At 48.6% G+C, this 15128-nt stretch overlaps 2 protein-coding genes across 3 annotated transcripts in view; one reads left to right on the top strand and one right to left on the bottom strand.

The window, feature by feature from the left end:
* The window catches only part of GNGT2 (G protein subunit gamma transducin 2), a 13276-nt gene extending 12030 nt beyond the window's left edge, over positions 1–1246 (bottom strand). The window contains exon 1 of one of the 2 annotated variants that reach the window (XM_019523651.1): positions 1217–1246. The gene's annotated coding sequence lies outside the window, so the exon portion shown is untranslated. The remainder of the gene's footprint in view (positions 1–1216) is intronic. The other variant, XM_019523650.1, reaches the window with a different exon arrangement.
* Positions 1247–1732: 486 nt separating this feature from the next.
* The window catches only part of ABI3 (ABI family member 3), a 26334-nt gene continuing 12938 nt past the window's right edge, over positions 1733–15128 (top strand). Inside the window, exons 1-4 of the mRNA XM_019523649.1 lie at positions 1733–2618; positions 6997–7164; positions 9085–9261; positions 13069–13151. Of these exons, the coding sequence (XP_019379194.1) occupies positions 2502–2618; positions 6997–7164; positions 9085–9261; positions 13069–13151 (545 nt within the window). The 5' untranslated portion in view covers positions 1733–2501. The remainder of the gene's footprint in view (positions 2619–6996; positions 7165–9084; positions 9262–13068; positions 13152–15128) is intronic.

Here is a 15128-nt window from a genome sequence, read left to right as displayed (position 1 = left end):
AGCAGACCTCAATCATTCAAGTCTGTGTGACACTACCTCCAGCACGTATAATACTTCCCAGACTCTTCTGCTTGGGACTTCAGATACACCCAAATCTATGGCAGGCGTTCTACGTGCAAGCCTCAAGCCTGGTCCCTTGACATTCAGATGCCCCCTAGCCTCACTCGCCCTTAGCTAAAAGGGCAAAGGAGCAAGCTAGAGGGAAAGTCCAAGAGCAGTCCCCCATCACCATAAAATGTATAGCTGATATTCTTGCATTTGGAGACATTTGTAGACTCTTGCAGGGGACAGAGGACAGGGCTTTGCCCTCTCTAACTACACCGAGTCAGGCTGAGAAGAAGAGTACGTGCCCTGCCAGGTAAGTAAAACGACCTGGGCGGAAAGCCACCTCACGGTTTCTCCCCTGCCAGGTAAGAATGGACTTGCAAACTGCCCTGTGAGCCATCTCACCTGTTCACTCAGGGAGTCTCCTTTTATACCCTCCGGGCATGGATTGGCTCCACCCCCTTGCTAGGGCTTTTGTCAGACATAAGCAGCAATCACCCAGCTAGCAGCTCTCCCAGCTGCTCGGGGCATATGCCCAAAGACAAGGCCACCAAACAAACACTCAGCAGACCAAATACGCAGACAGCCCTGGCTCACTTACCTACCGAGAGCAAGATCTGGTGCTGCTTCCTCTTTCCTTTTGCCCCTAGTAAGCTGCTTCCAGACTGCCCAGTTTGCTGTCCCTGGTCACTTAGGAGTCTACTTTTATACCTTCCTGGGCCTTGACTGCCTCCACCCCCTTATTAGGGCTTTTGTCAGACATGGGGAGCAATTCCCCAGCTAGCAGTGCTCTCAGCTGCTCAGACCACATGCCCAAACACACAGCTCACCAAACAAACACTCAGCAAAGCATTGGCATAGGGGGTACACGCAGGTGCACATGCACACTCTGAGCATGGTGGTGCACCCCCTGCAAAAAGGTGCTGCTGACACTGCGGGTGGTCTGTGATCGCCTCTGCCAGCAGTGTCTGTAAGTGGTAAGTGGTCAGCAACTGCCGGTCGGCGCTCACCACCCTCCCCCCGCTGCTGCTGACAGCGCTGTGGCTGCCTGTGGGAGCTTCCTGCTTGCCACTGCCACTGCCTGCAGGAGCTCACCATGCACCCCCAGCCCCAGGGGGCATGTGGCATTCATGCAGCAAACTAAACACACAGGCAGCCCTAGCTCACTTACCTTCCAGGAGCAGGATCTGGTGCCTGGCTCTTCTTCCTCTTCCTCTTTTCCTTCTTCCTCTTGCTCCCAGTGAACTGCTTACAAACTTCCCTCTTCACTGTCCCTGTTCACTTCCTTCCTGGTTGCTCAGGGGATCTTCTTTTATATCCTCCTTCATATTGTCCGTTGTGGGGGTGAAGTGGGCTCTGTGCCAATGGGGACTTGCCCAAGCTTGAAGAAGCCCCAGCTGAAGGGCACACAATGCCAGCACAGCACAGCGAGCAAGAGTCTGGTGTTCCATGCTACAGCATAGATTGGAGGTAAAGTGTGCTAAGTCCTTCCTTGTGGTCAGGTGAAGACACAGTTAGATAAGGTTCCCTCTGTACGGAGTGCAATCAAGGTCTAAAGAGCAGGGCTGAGCCTGCTTATGGGCTAGATGGAGATTTCCAGCTGGTTCTGAGGATGGTTCAGGGATCACTGTGCTGGGCAACCCAGGACCTTATTGCTCTTGCCCTCAGCTCTCCCCTTGCTGGTTTCAGAAGGGCCAAGCCTTTTGCTCCAGAGCTGTGCTGTGAGGCTGTGTTTCCATCAGGAGGCTTCAAGGACCACATCCGGTTTAGCCACGACTGTTGGACCAAACATTGCAAGCAGGTGGCAGAGTGGGGCAGGCTGAGGAGTCTGAGGCAGCCTGAAAGTTCAGCCCCACTTTTCCCCTCTCCCTGCCTCAGGAAAGCGTGACTCACATCCTCTGTGACCACTACTTTGCTCTCACCCTGGTCCCTGGAGTGTCCCAGGAGCATGTCCGCTGGTGCGGGCTGCTGTCTCCATCAATTCACCTCCCTCCGGACCCAGGCTGAAGGGATCGGCTCTGTACTTTAACACCTGTCTTTTTGCACTGTGATCTAGTCTGAGTGCAAGCCTCCCGGAGGGTGTGGGAGTCCAGTGCATAGACAGAGGTATAGAACAATGCTTCAGGTGGCAATTTCCTATTCTTCCTCAATCATTGTGATAGCCTTCAGATGCAGACTGTGCTGTGAGGGCAGCTAGCAAAGGCTTTGGGGCAGGGATCCCTCAAAGTCAGCCAACTGGATGACAGGCCATGTTCGCAGTGAACCTTGAGGGTTTATGCTGAAGGCGTCAGCTTGTCTCCACAATGCAAAGGGGAGGTGGAAGCCAGTTCCGAGTGTGACTGGGCCCCCAGCCAATGGCTCTGAGAGCTGCAAGGTTCAAAACCCTTGTGTAGACAGCAGACCTCACAGAGAAGGAAGTGGTAGAGGAGCAGAGCAAAGCAGCAACCCAGAGCAGCATGTCTGAGCTGCAGCAGCTACAGCAGCATGAGATCCCCTCTGCCAGGCAGGTCCTGCGGGACAATTACAGCAACCTCCACAAAGTGGCTGACTACTGTGAGAACAACTACATGCAGGTGAGTGTGTCCCTGCTGGCCTCCGCATGCCCAGCTGTGCCCCATGGCTCCAGGGGAGGTGTCTGGGGCTAGGAGGAGCCAGGACACCTGTCTGGGAAAGGAAGAAATGTGGCAAGTGGCAGCTTGTTGAAACAGCAGGTGCAGCAGTCACTGTGGGTTGTGAGGCTGTGGAGAAAGGCAGCTTGTACAGAAGATTAAGAGGGGTGTTGTGTAGCCTGTGCATAACAGAAAAATCATTGTAACTTTGGGGAGTGAGTTTGTGCTGGGGAAGAGTGCATTGGGCTGGAGTGTGATCCCTGGGTTCTCATCCTGGCTCTGCCCCTGGTTTGCTGTCATCTCAGAGAAGTGTCTCCTTCTCATGTGTCCTATTTCCGTTAAAGTAGTGGTTCTCAAACTTTTTAGACTGAAGGCACTGTTTGTTAGATGCAAAGCACACCTTGGAAAATGCCAGTTCTTAGCTTTCATCCATTTTTTGACTACAGAAAAAATACAGCATTTTTTTTTGTTGTTGCAGAGAACTCAGAAAGACTACAACAGATCAGAGTATATTTCACATTAGGGATTTCTATTTGAAATTTCTGGGTTTATCTTGTGAATCATGATTGCACACCTAACATTGTGTGGCACTCCACCTTGCCCTTGACAGGAGCTCAAGGCACCTCAGCGTGCTGTGGCATACTGGTTGAGAAGCACTGCCTTAGACTGTCAACATTTTAGTGCACTAACTCCCACACTATGGCCCTGTCTGCATCGTGGAGAGAAAGGGCATTCTTCACTCAAGTCAGAGCCTTGGCCCAGGTTCTTAAAGAGATCTGGGTGTCTAATGCCCTTTGGCTTCAGTGACAATTAGGTACCTTTGAGGATCTGAACCCCAGTTCCTTTCTAATTCAACTAGCTAACTTGTGCAAAAATGGCACACTGCCTTGTCTGTCCTAGGATTTCACCTTGAACTGAGAACACACCTCTCTCATTGTGAAGACAGTGGTTATGGGGTTGTATGGCATCCAGTGGAGAAGGGCGTGATCTCAGCTGGGGTTTGTGGGTGCTACTTTGCTGATAATGACAAACAGCTACTGATCTGCTAAGCAGGCATGATCAGATTTATGTGGCCAAAAAAGTAATGACCCCTGTGACTGCAAAATATAACTTGTGAGATCCCTCTTGCCCTAGTAAAGCACAGCACAGGCCTGAGCTGTGGCAGCTCCTGGGATAGCTCAGAGCAAAGTGTGAAAACCATAGCAGGGGATAGCTCCCTTGCTAGGATCCTGCTAGGGATTTCCCTCCTGCTTTTACATGAAAAGTGCCATGCCAGGCAGCAATATAAAGCCCAGAGACAGAACAAAGTCTCTGAAAGGATACCAGACAAGCCCATATTTGGAACCGTCTTACAGAAGCTTTTAAAGACCTTCTTGTTTATGGTGCTTTACAAACACATAGTTAGTGACTGCCTTATCCCAAAAAAAGTGTATAATTCAAATAGATAAGACTGACCAAGCAAGGAAGCATTATCTCCATTTCTGGATAGGGACTTGTGCAGGAGGACTAAGTGACTTACCCAAGGTCATACAAGGAGTGTGTGGCAGAGGCAGGAACTGACCCTACGTTTTGAGTCTTAGCCACTGTCTTAGCTGTGAAGTCATCCTGTTGGTCTGTGGTTATAGGCACTGAAATATATGGTGGGAAAAGACTAAAGGACCCCTTGTATTTGTTCAGTGTTTGTTTTGATGACTCCAGACAGCTTTTATGTTTTGCTTAAAGGGGAAGCCTGGTACATTATTCACACATTAGTATGGGGAGAGATGTTACAGGTCAGTGCACAGATGAAAATGGTCCTCATTGCAATGTGTGTGACAGGAAATGCGGGGAGGAAGGCTGCTTGATACTGCTCAGCTCACACACCTGTGAAGCAGCAGAATCCCCTGAAATGAAGGCCCTATGTCTCTGAGCTGTGGCTTTGACCTTGAAGTTCCTCCCTATTGCTTTTTGTCATCAGGTTTCAGTGACAGTTGCTGGGGGAGGGCTGTTCTAGGGTCTCATGGGGCAGGAAGGGGCCTCCCAGGTCAGTCCAGTGTTGTCCTGTGCCTGCTTATGGAAAGAAAGGTCAGCGTCTTTCCTTCCCTGGCCACCGAAGCATCGCAGCCTTCCAGCAAATGGCAATAAAGAATGGTTCTGAATTTATCATATTATTTGCATTTTGTCAGTGGCAGGAAGCCAGAGTTGAGGTTGGGGGTTGCTACTGATGGGTGCTGCTCACTCTAAATAGACAAAGGAAACATTATCCAGATTTTATAAAGGGGAAACTGATGCACAGAGGTTCAGTAACTGGCTCAGCCCCTCACCAGGTGCCCATGGCTGAAATAGGACTTGAACCCAGGTCTCCTAAGCCCAGGTCCAAGGCTTTAATCACCTTCCCACCACAGATTCAAAAAGCTGTGTGAATTTCATAGATTTCATAGGCATTAGGGCTGGAAGGGACCTTGGAAAATCATCAAGTCCAGCTCCCTGGCCCAATTCTTTGTCTAAAGTGAACTAACTGCTCCTTCTGAAATGCGGCCACTACTGGGATGGCACACCAGGGTCACATGCAACACCTTTTTATAGCACAAACGGCTGAATGGTTGGAAATAAAGGTGGAATGTCAATATTATGATGTAGGACATAATGTTCAAGACGGCTTCTGGCCAGGATGCTGGGGTTAACAATCAAGCTATAGTGGTGTTTCACTTTTACCACTGCAGTCTCTTATAACGACAAATAGACAATAGCTTGGAAAGCAGAACCAGGTTCTTGTTAACACCAGGATAGAAGTGCTGGTACAGAGAGAAGGGTGATCTATCAAATCACTAGCTGACATGCAAAAACGGAGCTCACCTAGACCTGCTTAGCTTGTGAGAGCTCAGGAAATCCCAGCTGGCAGAAACACAGCAGCACAGAGATACTGCCTGTGCTTTGACTCTTACCTTAGAAGTTACATTTGTTGGAACAGAAAACTGGAATTTAGGGCCTGGCCCAAAATACAATGAAGTCAATGGGAGTCTCACCACAGCCTGCAGGGCTTTTGGATCAGGCCTTTATTTCCATTAATGAAACAGAAGATTTCATTCCCTTTTGTCCTGCAGTAAGATTTGAGCCCCTTTCCATGTGAGGACTCATCTATGCTTTTTTTCATTCGTGTTGGGAATAACAGCTCCATTTATCCTCACAACAAGGCCGGGGTGTGGTTAGTTTTAGACAGAAACAAGCACCACTGAGTAATCCGTGTCAGCGACCTCCCTCTGTTCTGTTGATGCTTCTGAAGGAAGTTTGATGCATTTGGAAAGCAGAAGGAAATGTCCTCAAATTAAGCTGGACTGAAATTAAAAGGTGCTGTCTCTAAAGAATCTGCCTTTGGAGCGCTCTGCTTCCTGCAAGCACCACCTCTTGCCAACAATAATCAACTTTTTGAGGGTATAATTGACCAGCCTGTCCTGTCTCAGTACAAGGGGCCTTGTAAGGGGTCAGGGGCAGGTCCCAGGTTTCTGAATTTGGCTTGGATGAAAAAACAGTGCAAATCATCCGTGCCTGTGGAAATTTCATCGCTGGCTCTTTGGGGCAGATTGTGCTGTTGTATGGAATTGAATCGTAATGGCGGGGCTAGAATTTGGATGTTCTTGTTTTAAAAAACTTCGTATGACGTGTGGGGGGGGGAGTGGGTAGTACTGTTAACTTTTCAACTAAAAGTGACTCTCCATTAGCAGTGAGTATAGGGCTTGTAACACACAGCTGAGAAACTCTAATTCTACCTACAAAAGAGCAGTGGTTCGTATCCATAAAAGCTAGTATTTTATCAGACTAGATTTCTGGAGGCTGCTTGGAGGTCTATACAAACAGAGTCGGGCTCAGCTTGGTTCCAAGGGCCTGGTGTCTTTTTGCTCCCCTTGTTGACAGTCTTGCTTGTGAAGCTAATTGGCTGCTGGGGATCGAACCCCCTAGAGGATGGCCTCTTCAATACCGCACCCAGGCATAAAAGCAGGGAGAAGTTTGCATTGAGCATGCCCTGGAGACAGAGTGTCCAGAGCTGTCAAACCTGCCCCTGAAACCAACTTGACGTTCACATGCAAAAAATAGACCAGCCTCCTCTGCCATCTTCTCCCTTCTCTTGAGACACCAAGATGGTTGGCCTAGAGGCCAAAGAGCTACTATCTGAGTTCCCCAAGGACCAAATGTTGCAAAGAATGTGGTGGTAAAATGTCAAATGCAGCCTTGCTCCCTACCCCTTAATGCCCCAGCTCAACAGGCAGGGCCACACCAGGCTCCTGGCTCTCCAGGTCTTTTTACTCCATTGCAGTGGTACTAATGTGCCTTCTGGGCTGGGTGACTCAGACTTTTTCTCTTTCAGGCAGAAGATAAGCGGAAAGCCCTGGAGGAGACCATGGCTTATAGTGCCCAGTCCCTGGCTAGTGTGGCCTACCAGATCAGCAACCTGGCCAGCAAGGTCCTGAAAATGTTGGACTTGCAGGCGGCTGAACTGCGCCAGGTGGAAGCCAGCATCTGCTCTACTGCACAGGTGGGTGGGAACATGCTCTGATCCACTGCCTATGACAGCTGCACTGTGGGGAGGTGAGTCTTCAGCCTTACACAGAGATAGGTCCAGAGGCTTATGCTGGGCCTGAAAAACCTGGAGGTTCCTGGTTAGAAGGTCTTACCCCTCCACTCAGGGTCAGAGTGATTGCTATATTGAAGATGGGGAAGGAATTTTACCCTACAGTCAGAATGGCGTGGACTTTGAGGGGTTTTGCTTTCCTCTGTACTGGAGGACATGATCCTCTTCCTTGCATTTCTCAAGTGCGTTTTAACAAAGAAGTTCCTGTCCTTGCAGCAGCAGGACAGTGACAGTGCCCATGTGCCCCTAATTTACCTGTGGCAAATTAAGATGTTCTTGGTAATGGAGCTTTGTGTCTGGTAGCTGTGTGAGAAGGTTGGTCATGCAGTTTTAAGAGTAGATTAAGCAAACACCTGTCTGAGCTAGTTGAGACAGTGATGATCCTGTCTTGAGCAGGGGATTGAACTAGATGACCTCCTGAGGTCCCTTCCAGGCCTGCTTTTCTGTGATTCTATGATTATACTTAGGTCAAAATCCTCAGAGGTCTCCAAAGAACCAACACAAATCAATTTCAGGAAGACAATTAAAATGGAAGTTGAATTTGATGGCAGTTGGGTGCCTAAATACTATTGAGAATGGGGACTACAGCATGTGCAGTGCATGGGGAGTACTTGTGTTTTCAGCACTGAAGCTCTGGGGGGGGAGTCAAATATCCCTGTGGGCACAAGTGGGGTCCACTACATGTTATTGCAGCAGGGTCCTCTCTAGTCCATGCTTCCTGGCTGGGGTGTTGTCCCCCTAGAGACTGGCTAGTGGCTACAGCTCCGATGTGCAAATCTGCATCTGGCACAAAGGGGCCTGTGTCCCCGATGAAGTTCCTTGAGGCGTCATCCTATTAAGAAGAATTGGTGATTCCCCCACTGAACCTTTCAGGGGTACTCTGAGGCCTGGTTTTCAGAGGGGCTGAACGCCTGTCACCACTGCCCCCACTGCATAACAGGAGGGCTGGGGGTGCCGAGAACCTCACAAAAAGCCTACCCTGGGACTGCAGCTTGTGCAAACACACACACTGCATCGTGGGAGAGGGGCTGGTGGAGACACCCTGGAGCTGGCTGCTAACTTCTCACATGCACTGTCCTTTACCACAAAGGAAATGCCTCCTCCTTAGCAAGCTGAAGGGTTTGCTTTCGCTCATAAAGCCCCTGGGAATCTGCATGTTCGCCACCCTGCCCCCTCTTATCCTCCTGGAATATACGGATGCGTGCAGAGCCCAGTGACAGCCGCCAGCCCCCTTCCTGTTGCTTGAAAGTTGCCTGGTAACTTTCCTGTTCGCTGGGGAGTCTTAATTTATTATGAAAAACTCCTCAGGAAGCAGCAGTGAAATGGATTAACAGCAGCTTGTGTGTCTTGGAGCAAAAATAATCACCATTTTTTTTTTTCACCATCCCTTCTGGCCCCTAGCTCTGTCCTTCAGAGATCTCTAAGGGCCAGATCTGCTGCTGGTATAAATTGGTGTAGGTCTGGGGAGGTCACTGGAGGAACGCTGTTGCATCAGCTTAGGATTTGGCCCTCTGCATGCCTAATACTGCAGCTGTTAGTAGGGCATCCTCTCTGTGAGGTAGCAATCCTTCCCATCACTTCATAGAGGCTGGTGCGACGAAGAGTTCATAGCACAGCCAAAATGGCGACCTTGGAGTCATGGCTCCCAGCCATCCTAGGTTTAATCAGAGCCCATTCCTTTGAGAGGAGGAGAGTATTTTTGGACCTCCCTATATTTAAGGGTTGGGGGGGGGTGCAGAACTTACGCCTCTGAAGACTTGCAAGTCCTGGTTTTGAGGGATGCCCCTCAAAAGAGGCCTGTGTGATGAGAGTGATTCTCTGCAGATGGTTGACATGCACAAGGAGAAGGTGGCTCGTCGGGAGATCGGGACATTGGCCGCCTGCAAGAAGCCCCCACTCTACCAGAAAATCATCTACCCACAGAACCCGGAACGCCGGGAACCCTACTTCCGGAAGCCTCTCAACTTCAGCATCCTGGATGATGTTGGCCATGGGATAAAGGTCAGGCAACACCGCATGTGAAATATGTCTAAGGGGGTGTTCCTTGGCCAGGCAGCGCGTGAAGCGACCTCACTGAGGCTCCAAGTAAGAATTGCTGTAGCTTGGCTGGAAGTTTTTGGGCCAGCAAAAGAAAGAGAAATTTTGTTTACAAGCCAAGAAAGAGAAATTTTGTCCCCTAGAGCAGTGGTGCCCAACCTCTGGGCTGCAGAGCGGTGTCATCTGGCTTGTAGGGCTTCTCACGGGTCCAGAAATTTGGCAGTGGGGGTATGGTGGCACTGCTCCCCTGCCCCCAAATTTCCAAACCCCACAAGCCAGATGACATGACCCTGTGTGCTGCATAGGGCCTGTGAGCAGGGCTGGGTCAAAAGCCCTGATCCAGCATCCGGGCCAGGGCAGCGAGCCTGATCTGGCGCATGTAGGGCCAAGGCTAGGGCTAGGGCTGGGACAGTAAGCACACACAGGGCCAGGGCCAGGGCTGGGGCTGGGCTGACAAGCCTCATTCAGTGTGCATGGAGCTGGGGCTGAAGTAGCAAGCCCAATTCACTGCATGTGGGGCTGGGTCCAATCTGGCATGCACAGGGCTGGAGTGATAGGTAGGCAAAGGATCTGCTTTGCATTTTACAAACATTTAACCCTTTGATGCTCCTGTAAGGCCTTGAAACATTAGCCCTGGTTTATGGCTGGAGGCCTGGCCTTTTATATGTGATCTGTGGGTGGCACTTTGATTAGAGTGGCTCCAAGAGCTGCTTTAAAGTGCCACTGTGTTCTCATGTATCAGTGCCCCCGCACTTAAAATGGCAGCTGGGGTGCTTGAACTAAAGCTTGTTCAACGATAGCTCATTCGACAAAACTAAAGCTGGTACACAAGACATAGGAGGCTGCTGGACCACGGTAATTGCCACATTCAGCAAACTTGATTAATTGAGAAACAGACAGAGAGTCTCCAAGCACTTCCTTTGTGGAGCACTGGAGTCCTTTGGTGAACCACAGACAGGCCCTCCCGTTCCTCTTTGAAAGACATGAGACTAGCATTCAGCAAGTGACAGAGGCCTTGGGGGAGCTGGGGCCAGAGGAGAAAGGGCGAGGCCAGTGCTGGAGTGACCCAGTCTTGGAGTGGAGGGAAACAGGACTGCCCAAGCCCAACGGGGCTTTAGGCCATCAAAGAACAGAGCCATTGATTACCAACCTGGGCATAAACTAACGAAGTATGGTGCAGCTCAGCTGGCATTCTGGTCACCCACCCCCCAGAGATGGGCTAGATGGGACAAGAGACCTTGCCGTGCCCCTGGGACCAGAAAAGCTGTTTGCCGTCCCTCTTTGTCCTGACCCCAGCTTGCTCACACTCCAACAACCCCCACAGCCTCGTGCTGACATGTGGGGTGGGAGGGAAAAGGTGCCCCATACTTCAGTCTGCTTGTGATGGTGTTCTCCCCGTGTTTTGCCCTAGAGAGGAATCCTGGGGAAAAGAGCAGTATTCCCAGTGTCCCTAAGTTAATTACATGGCCTCAATTGCCATGCTGTCTGAGCAACTTGCAGTCTGTAGTGCGTCTTCCTTCTCTGCACCTCCCTATCACAGGAAGCTGCTATTATCCAGATGGAAGAAGTCTGTGTGGCCCAGAGGTGCTAAGGGACTTGTTCAAGATCATACACTGAGTTTGTAGCAGAGCAGAAGATTCAAATCCACTGAAGCAGTCTTCTTCCAACTCTCTTTGGACACTACAGTGCTGTCCCCCAGCCCCAAGTCTCTCTTCCCTTAAATGCTATCTAGGAAAGAAAATGAAAATAAGCTTGTTTTTGCCTTTTCTTTCCCCTTTCTCTGTGACGTTGTAAGCAAATTTGGCAAGGACACCTCTTGGCTGCTTCAACGCATCTTCCCTGCCTTCTCTATTTTTGATTTTTTGGATGGCTCAGATCTGCATACTTAGAGCTTTTTCCCCACAGCCACCAGAGCAAGGGAGGTTGGGGCTTCGCACCCACAATCTTTTCCTCCCTGCAGATTTGGAATCAATAAAAGTTAGCACATTTTTTTTGAGACATGAGATACTATTCCTGGCCTGTCTTAGTAAGTGTAAGGCTGCTTTCTTGGCACCTGGGAAATTAGAATCCTTTTGTTTCCAGACTCAGGAGACTTTTTCACCACTTGGGAATCCAGTGGAAAGCAGCAGAAGTGCTCCAAAGCCTTTGCTTATTATTTCCCCTCCTTTGCAAGTTACATTTAAGAACTAAAGAAAAGATAAGTCCCCACATAGGAGGATGTCATCATCATAGGGGACTGGAACCACTCAAGACTGAAACTAGCCGAGGTTGGGTTAGCTTTGCGGAAGGGAAGTTGTCTGCTGAGCTGCGCTGTTCCCACGACTGCCTCCGCTTTCTCAGCAGGGCCCTCACTGCAATGCAGAGGGCTGTTTCCTCAGCACAGCTCTTGCAGATTTTTCTTGCCTCAGTGAGCAGCACCTTTGGCCTGATGTGGCTTTTCAATGAGGCCTTGAGCCTGGAGTAAAGAGGGTGAGTGTGCACCAGACTATACCAGAAGAGATCAGATCCCAGTGAGGAAGTGAAGGGTCAGATGTTCTAAAATGCTCAGCTCCCTTTGCAACAGATAGGTCTCAAATTGCCAACATGGGCACCTGACGTGCTTAGTTCCCTTCGGCCTGAGTCAAAGCCTACTGAAATCTGTGAAAAAACTCCCATGGACTTTGAAGGACTTTAGGTCAGCCCTGTAGTGGTTGTGCTCCAGGCTTTCCTTCCTGATTCTACAAGGACTTTGTTCTCCTGAGCCAGTAATAAAAGGCTGTGTTTATTGCATAAAGAGCAGTTGTGGGGTGGGTTTGTCCTATTAGGGACCGCTTGTCCTTTTAGGTATTTCAAAGTGCCTTTGAATGTAGTGCTGGTGATAGATACTGGTTGGATGCTGTCTCACCAATATGATGGTCCAGACTTCCTCCACCCTGCCATGTGCTTATGTCCCTGGATCCAGATAAGGAGAAGTCACTTACTTTGGTTTTGTTATCCACACAGTCCTTGACTCCCTTTTACCACCAAAGGAGATGCCAAGTGGAGAAACGTTTGTCCACAGAGCACAGATGGAGACCTGCTTGGCTCTTGGAAACTTATTCTGAACACAGGCAGACCAATAGCCTGAGCACAGATCAGTTTGCCTCCTACTTTCTCTACAGCCCTGTCTACATCAGCATAGAACCTCCCCAGTATATGTAAACCAGTAGATTTCCAGGCCAAGCTGCTTCTGAACAAGCCCTTGTTTGTTGTGCCAGTGCAGGATGTTTAGTGCAGATTTCCCTAAGCCATGATAAGCTTTAAGATACAAAGTGATCTTGGTCTTTTCTCATTTGACACAGCCAGGGGGAGATCTGGAGTGGGGGTACAGTTGTGCCACTTTGATTTCTGGTCCACCCAAAGTTTGAAACCAACTGCCTGGCAGCAACAGCAGCAGTATTTTTATTCAGGCAGCAATGACAGAGTCAACTGACTTCATAGCTCGTATTTGATTCCTTCTAAATTCTTCATTCCATAGGTGCTAGCAACCCTGTCTCATTTTTAATGGCTTTAATGTTCCACTAATCAAGCTATACTTCCTTTGACAACTCTGCTGTATTTTTAACTGGAAAAAAGGAGGAGGATGCACCTCACCATCTGTACTCCCCTTTTCAAAATCCTAGATCCACCCATTCACACAGCTAGATTCCTCCCTGGCACGTGATGCTCCAGGCAGTGAGTTTCTGTCAATTAAGTTTCTCTGGGTTGTTTTTCCCCTAACTGACACTGATGCGTTTTCTCCTTTCTCCATAGGACCAGAGCACACAACTGTCCCGGACAGGAACCCTGGCTCGGAAATCAATCAAGACAGCAGGACAGTCTTCAAATACCCTGGGGTGAGCCTGGAGCACCCAAGGACATGTGGTTCCTGTCTGTTCTGCTGCGTCCATCCACAATAGAGAGAGCAAGATCTTCCTACTGGAAAATAATCCTTCAGATCTACTCCTGATGGTCATATATCTGCCTGAGACAGGCCCTTAATCAAATATGGTCACGGTTTTTAAAGGAAGGTTCCATTCAGAGATGGTTTGAAAGAGTTTATGAATAATTCAGTGGATATCTTTGTAATTAGGAGGATTACTTGCTTTAGAATCCAATAGATCAGTTGGATGTTCAGGCCATGGTTCAACAGCAACTAAAATACTTAGTGTGTGCTTGTAACCATGAAGAACACATGTGACTTAGGTAATCAACAAGCCTGTAACAAACATTAATCAGTCATTAACACTTTTAAACCATATATACATGTGTCCTGAAAATAGGTTATGGCCAAGATGATAGTACTATTGACCTAGCCTTCCAGGAAGGTTGATAAATAAAAAACCCCACAAAAACCAAAATTCCCAGGGTGGGGAAAAATTCTGCAATTTTTAAATTTCATTTTGTCCTAAATTGGGATGACAAGCAGAAATGTGAATTTTCCATTTGTTAACTACCCCCACATATTTCATTTTGACTCCGCTAAAATATTTCATTTCAAAGTTTCTCTTTTTGACTGTATTCTATCCTGTTAAAGTCAAAATAAAACATTTAGATAATTTCCCATCAATAAACAACCAAATCAATAGGTTCCATAGAGAGAGAGAGAGAGAGAGAGAAGTTGCTAGCAGTGTTAGTCTGAAGTTTTAGAAACTAAATCTTTTAGAAAGGTATAAGCTTTTATAGGCTGTCACTTGCCAGCTGATGAAGTCAGCTCTCATCTATGAACATTTTATGCCTCTTTGATTTTGTTACACCAGCATTTTCCAGTGGGGAAAAACATTTTGTCAGGAGATGTTGGATGTTTGCTTCTTCTCCCCTGCAAGAAGCAAACTTGATATCTTTTACTGGTTCAACTTTAGATTCGGAAGAAATATTAGACAGGTTTTTGAGCCTAGAATGCCCTTCTCAGATCTGGCAAAGAAACGGATACAGACTCAGCTGGAGTTAGTACACATTAAACCCTATTATGAGTCAGGGCATCTGCTGGAGCAGGCTGTGCCTATGAAAGCTTATGCCTCTTTGAACCAGTTAGTTCAGGGGTAGGCAACCCCTGGCATGGGTGTCAGAGCATGGCATACAAAGGCATTTTGCTTGGCACACATGCCTCTGGGTGGACGGCAGGGAAAGGGCTGGAGCTGTGCTGACACAACAAGAACTGGGCTCCTCGTGGCTCCTCTGCCGTCTGCCCCTGGCGTGCCAACATCTTACAAATTGAGGTTGTGGGTGTTTTTGGCACTCTGCCCGAAAACGTTGCCAACCCCCAAGTTATTTTCTACCCTGCCCTGCCTTCTGCCTGACTTCAGACTAACACAGCTATCTGCCTCTATCTATTATGTTAATGAAACTGGTCACTAAAAAGAGAAGTGGACAGTAAACCTGTGGAGAAATGAGAACTTAATCAGGAGAACAGTCTCTTTTGGTAACCTGATTATGTAGAAGAGTAAGTCCAGGGATGCTCAACCCCTGGTCTATAGACCACATCTGGCCTGCAGAGTTGTGTTATCCAGAGGTTTCTCCTAGTCTGAAAATTTGGCAGTGGGGGAGTGATGGCAGGATTAATTGCTGCCCCCTTGCTGCCAAATTTCTGAACCAGGGGAAGCCCTCACTTGACTCTTCAATTGGGTCATGCAGGACCAGGTGAGAGCAATGTTGGCCCCATCATGGAGCACAGGCCTAGCTGGGGTAGTATGGGCCTGATCCAGACACAAAGGGCTGTCTCTAAGAGCATACACTATAATTTTAAGGTATGGCACCGCCAGCGTTATTAAAACAAAGGGGACTAAGACGAGAGAAAAATCCCCATGATATGTGGTTAATGTAAGCTGTTCACA

This window comes from Gavialis gangeticus, unplaced genomic scaffold (assembly GCF_001723915.1).
Source record: "Gavialis gangeticus isolate Ggan-Ray unplaced genomic scaffold, GavGan_comp1, whole genome shotgun sequence".
Taxonomy (NCBI): domain Eukaryota; kingdom Metazoa; phylum Chordata; order Crocodylia; family Gavialidae; genus Gavialis; species Gavialis gangeticus.
Note: the sequence above shows the minus strand (reverse complement) of the source record. Positions and strands in the feature narration are given on the sequence as shown.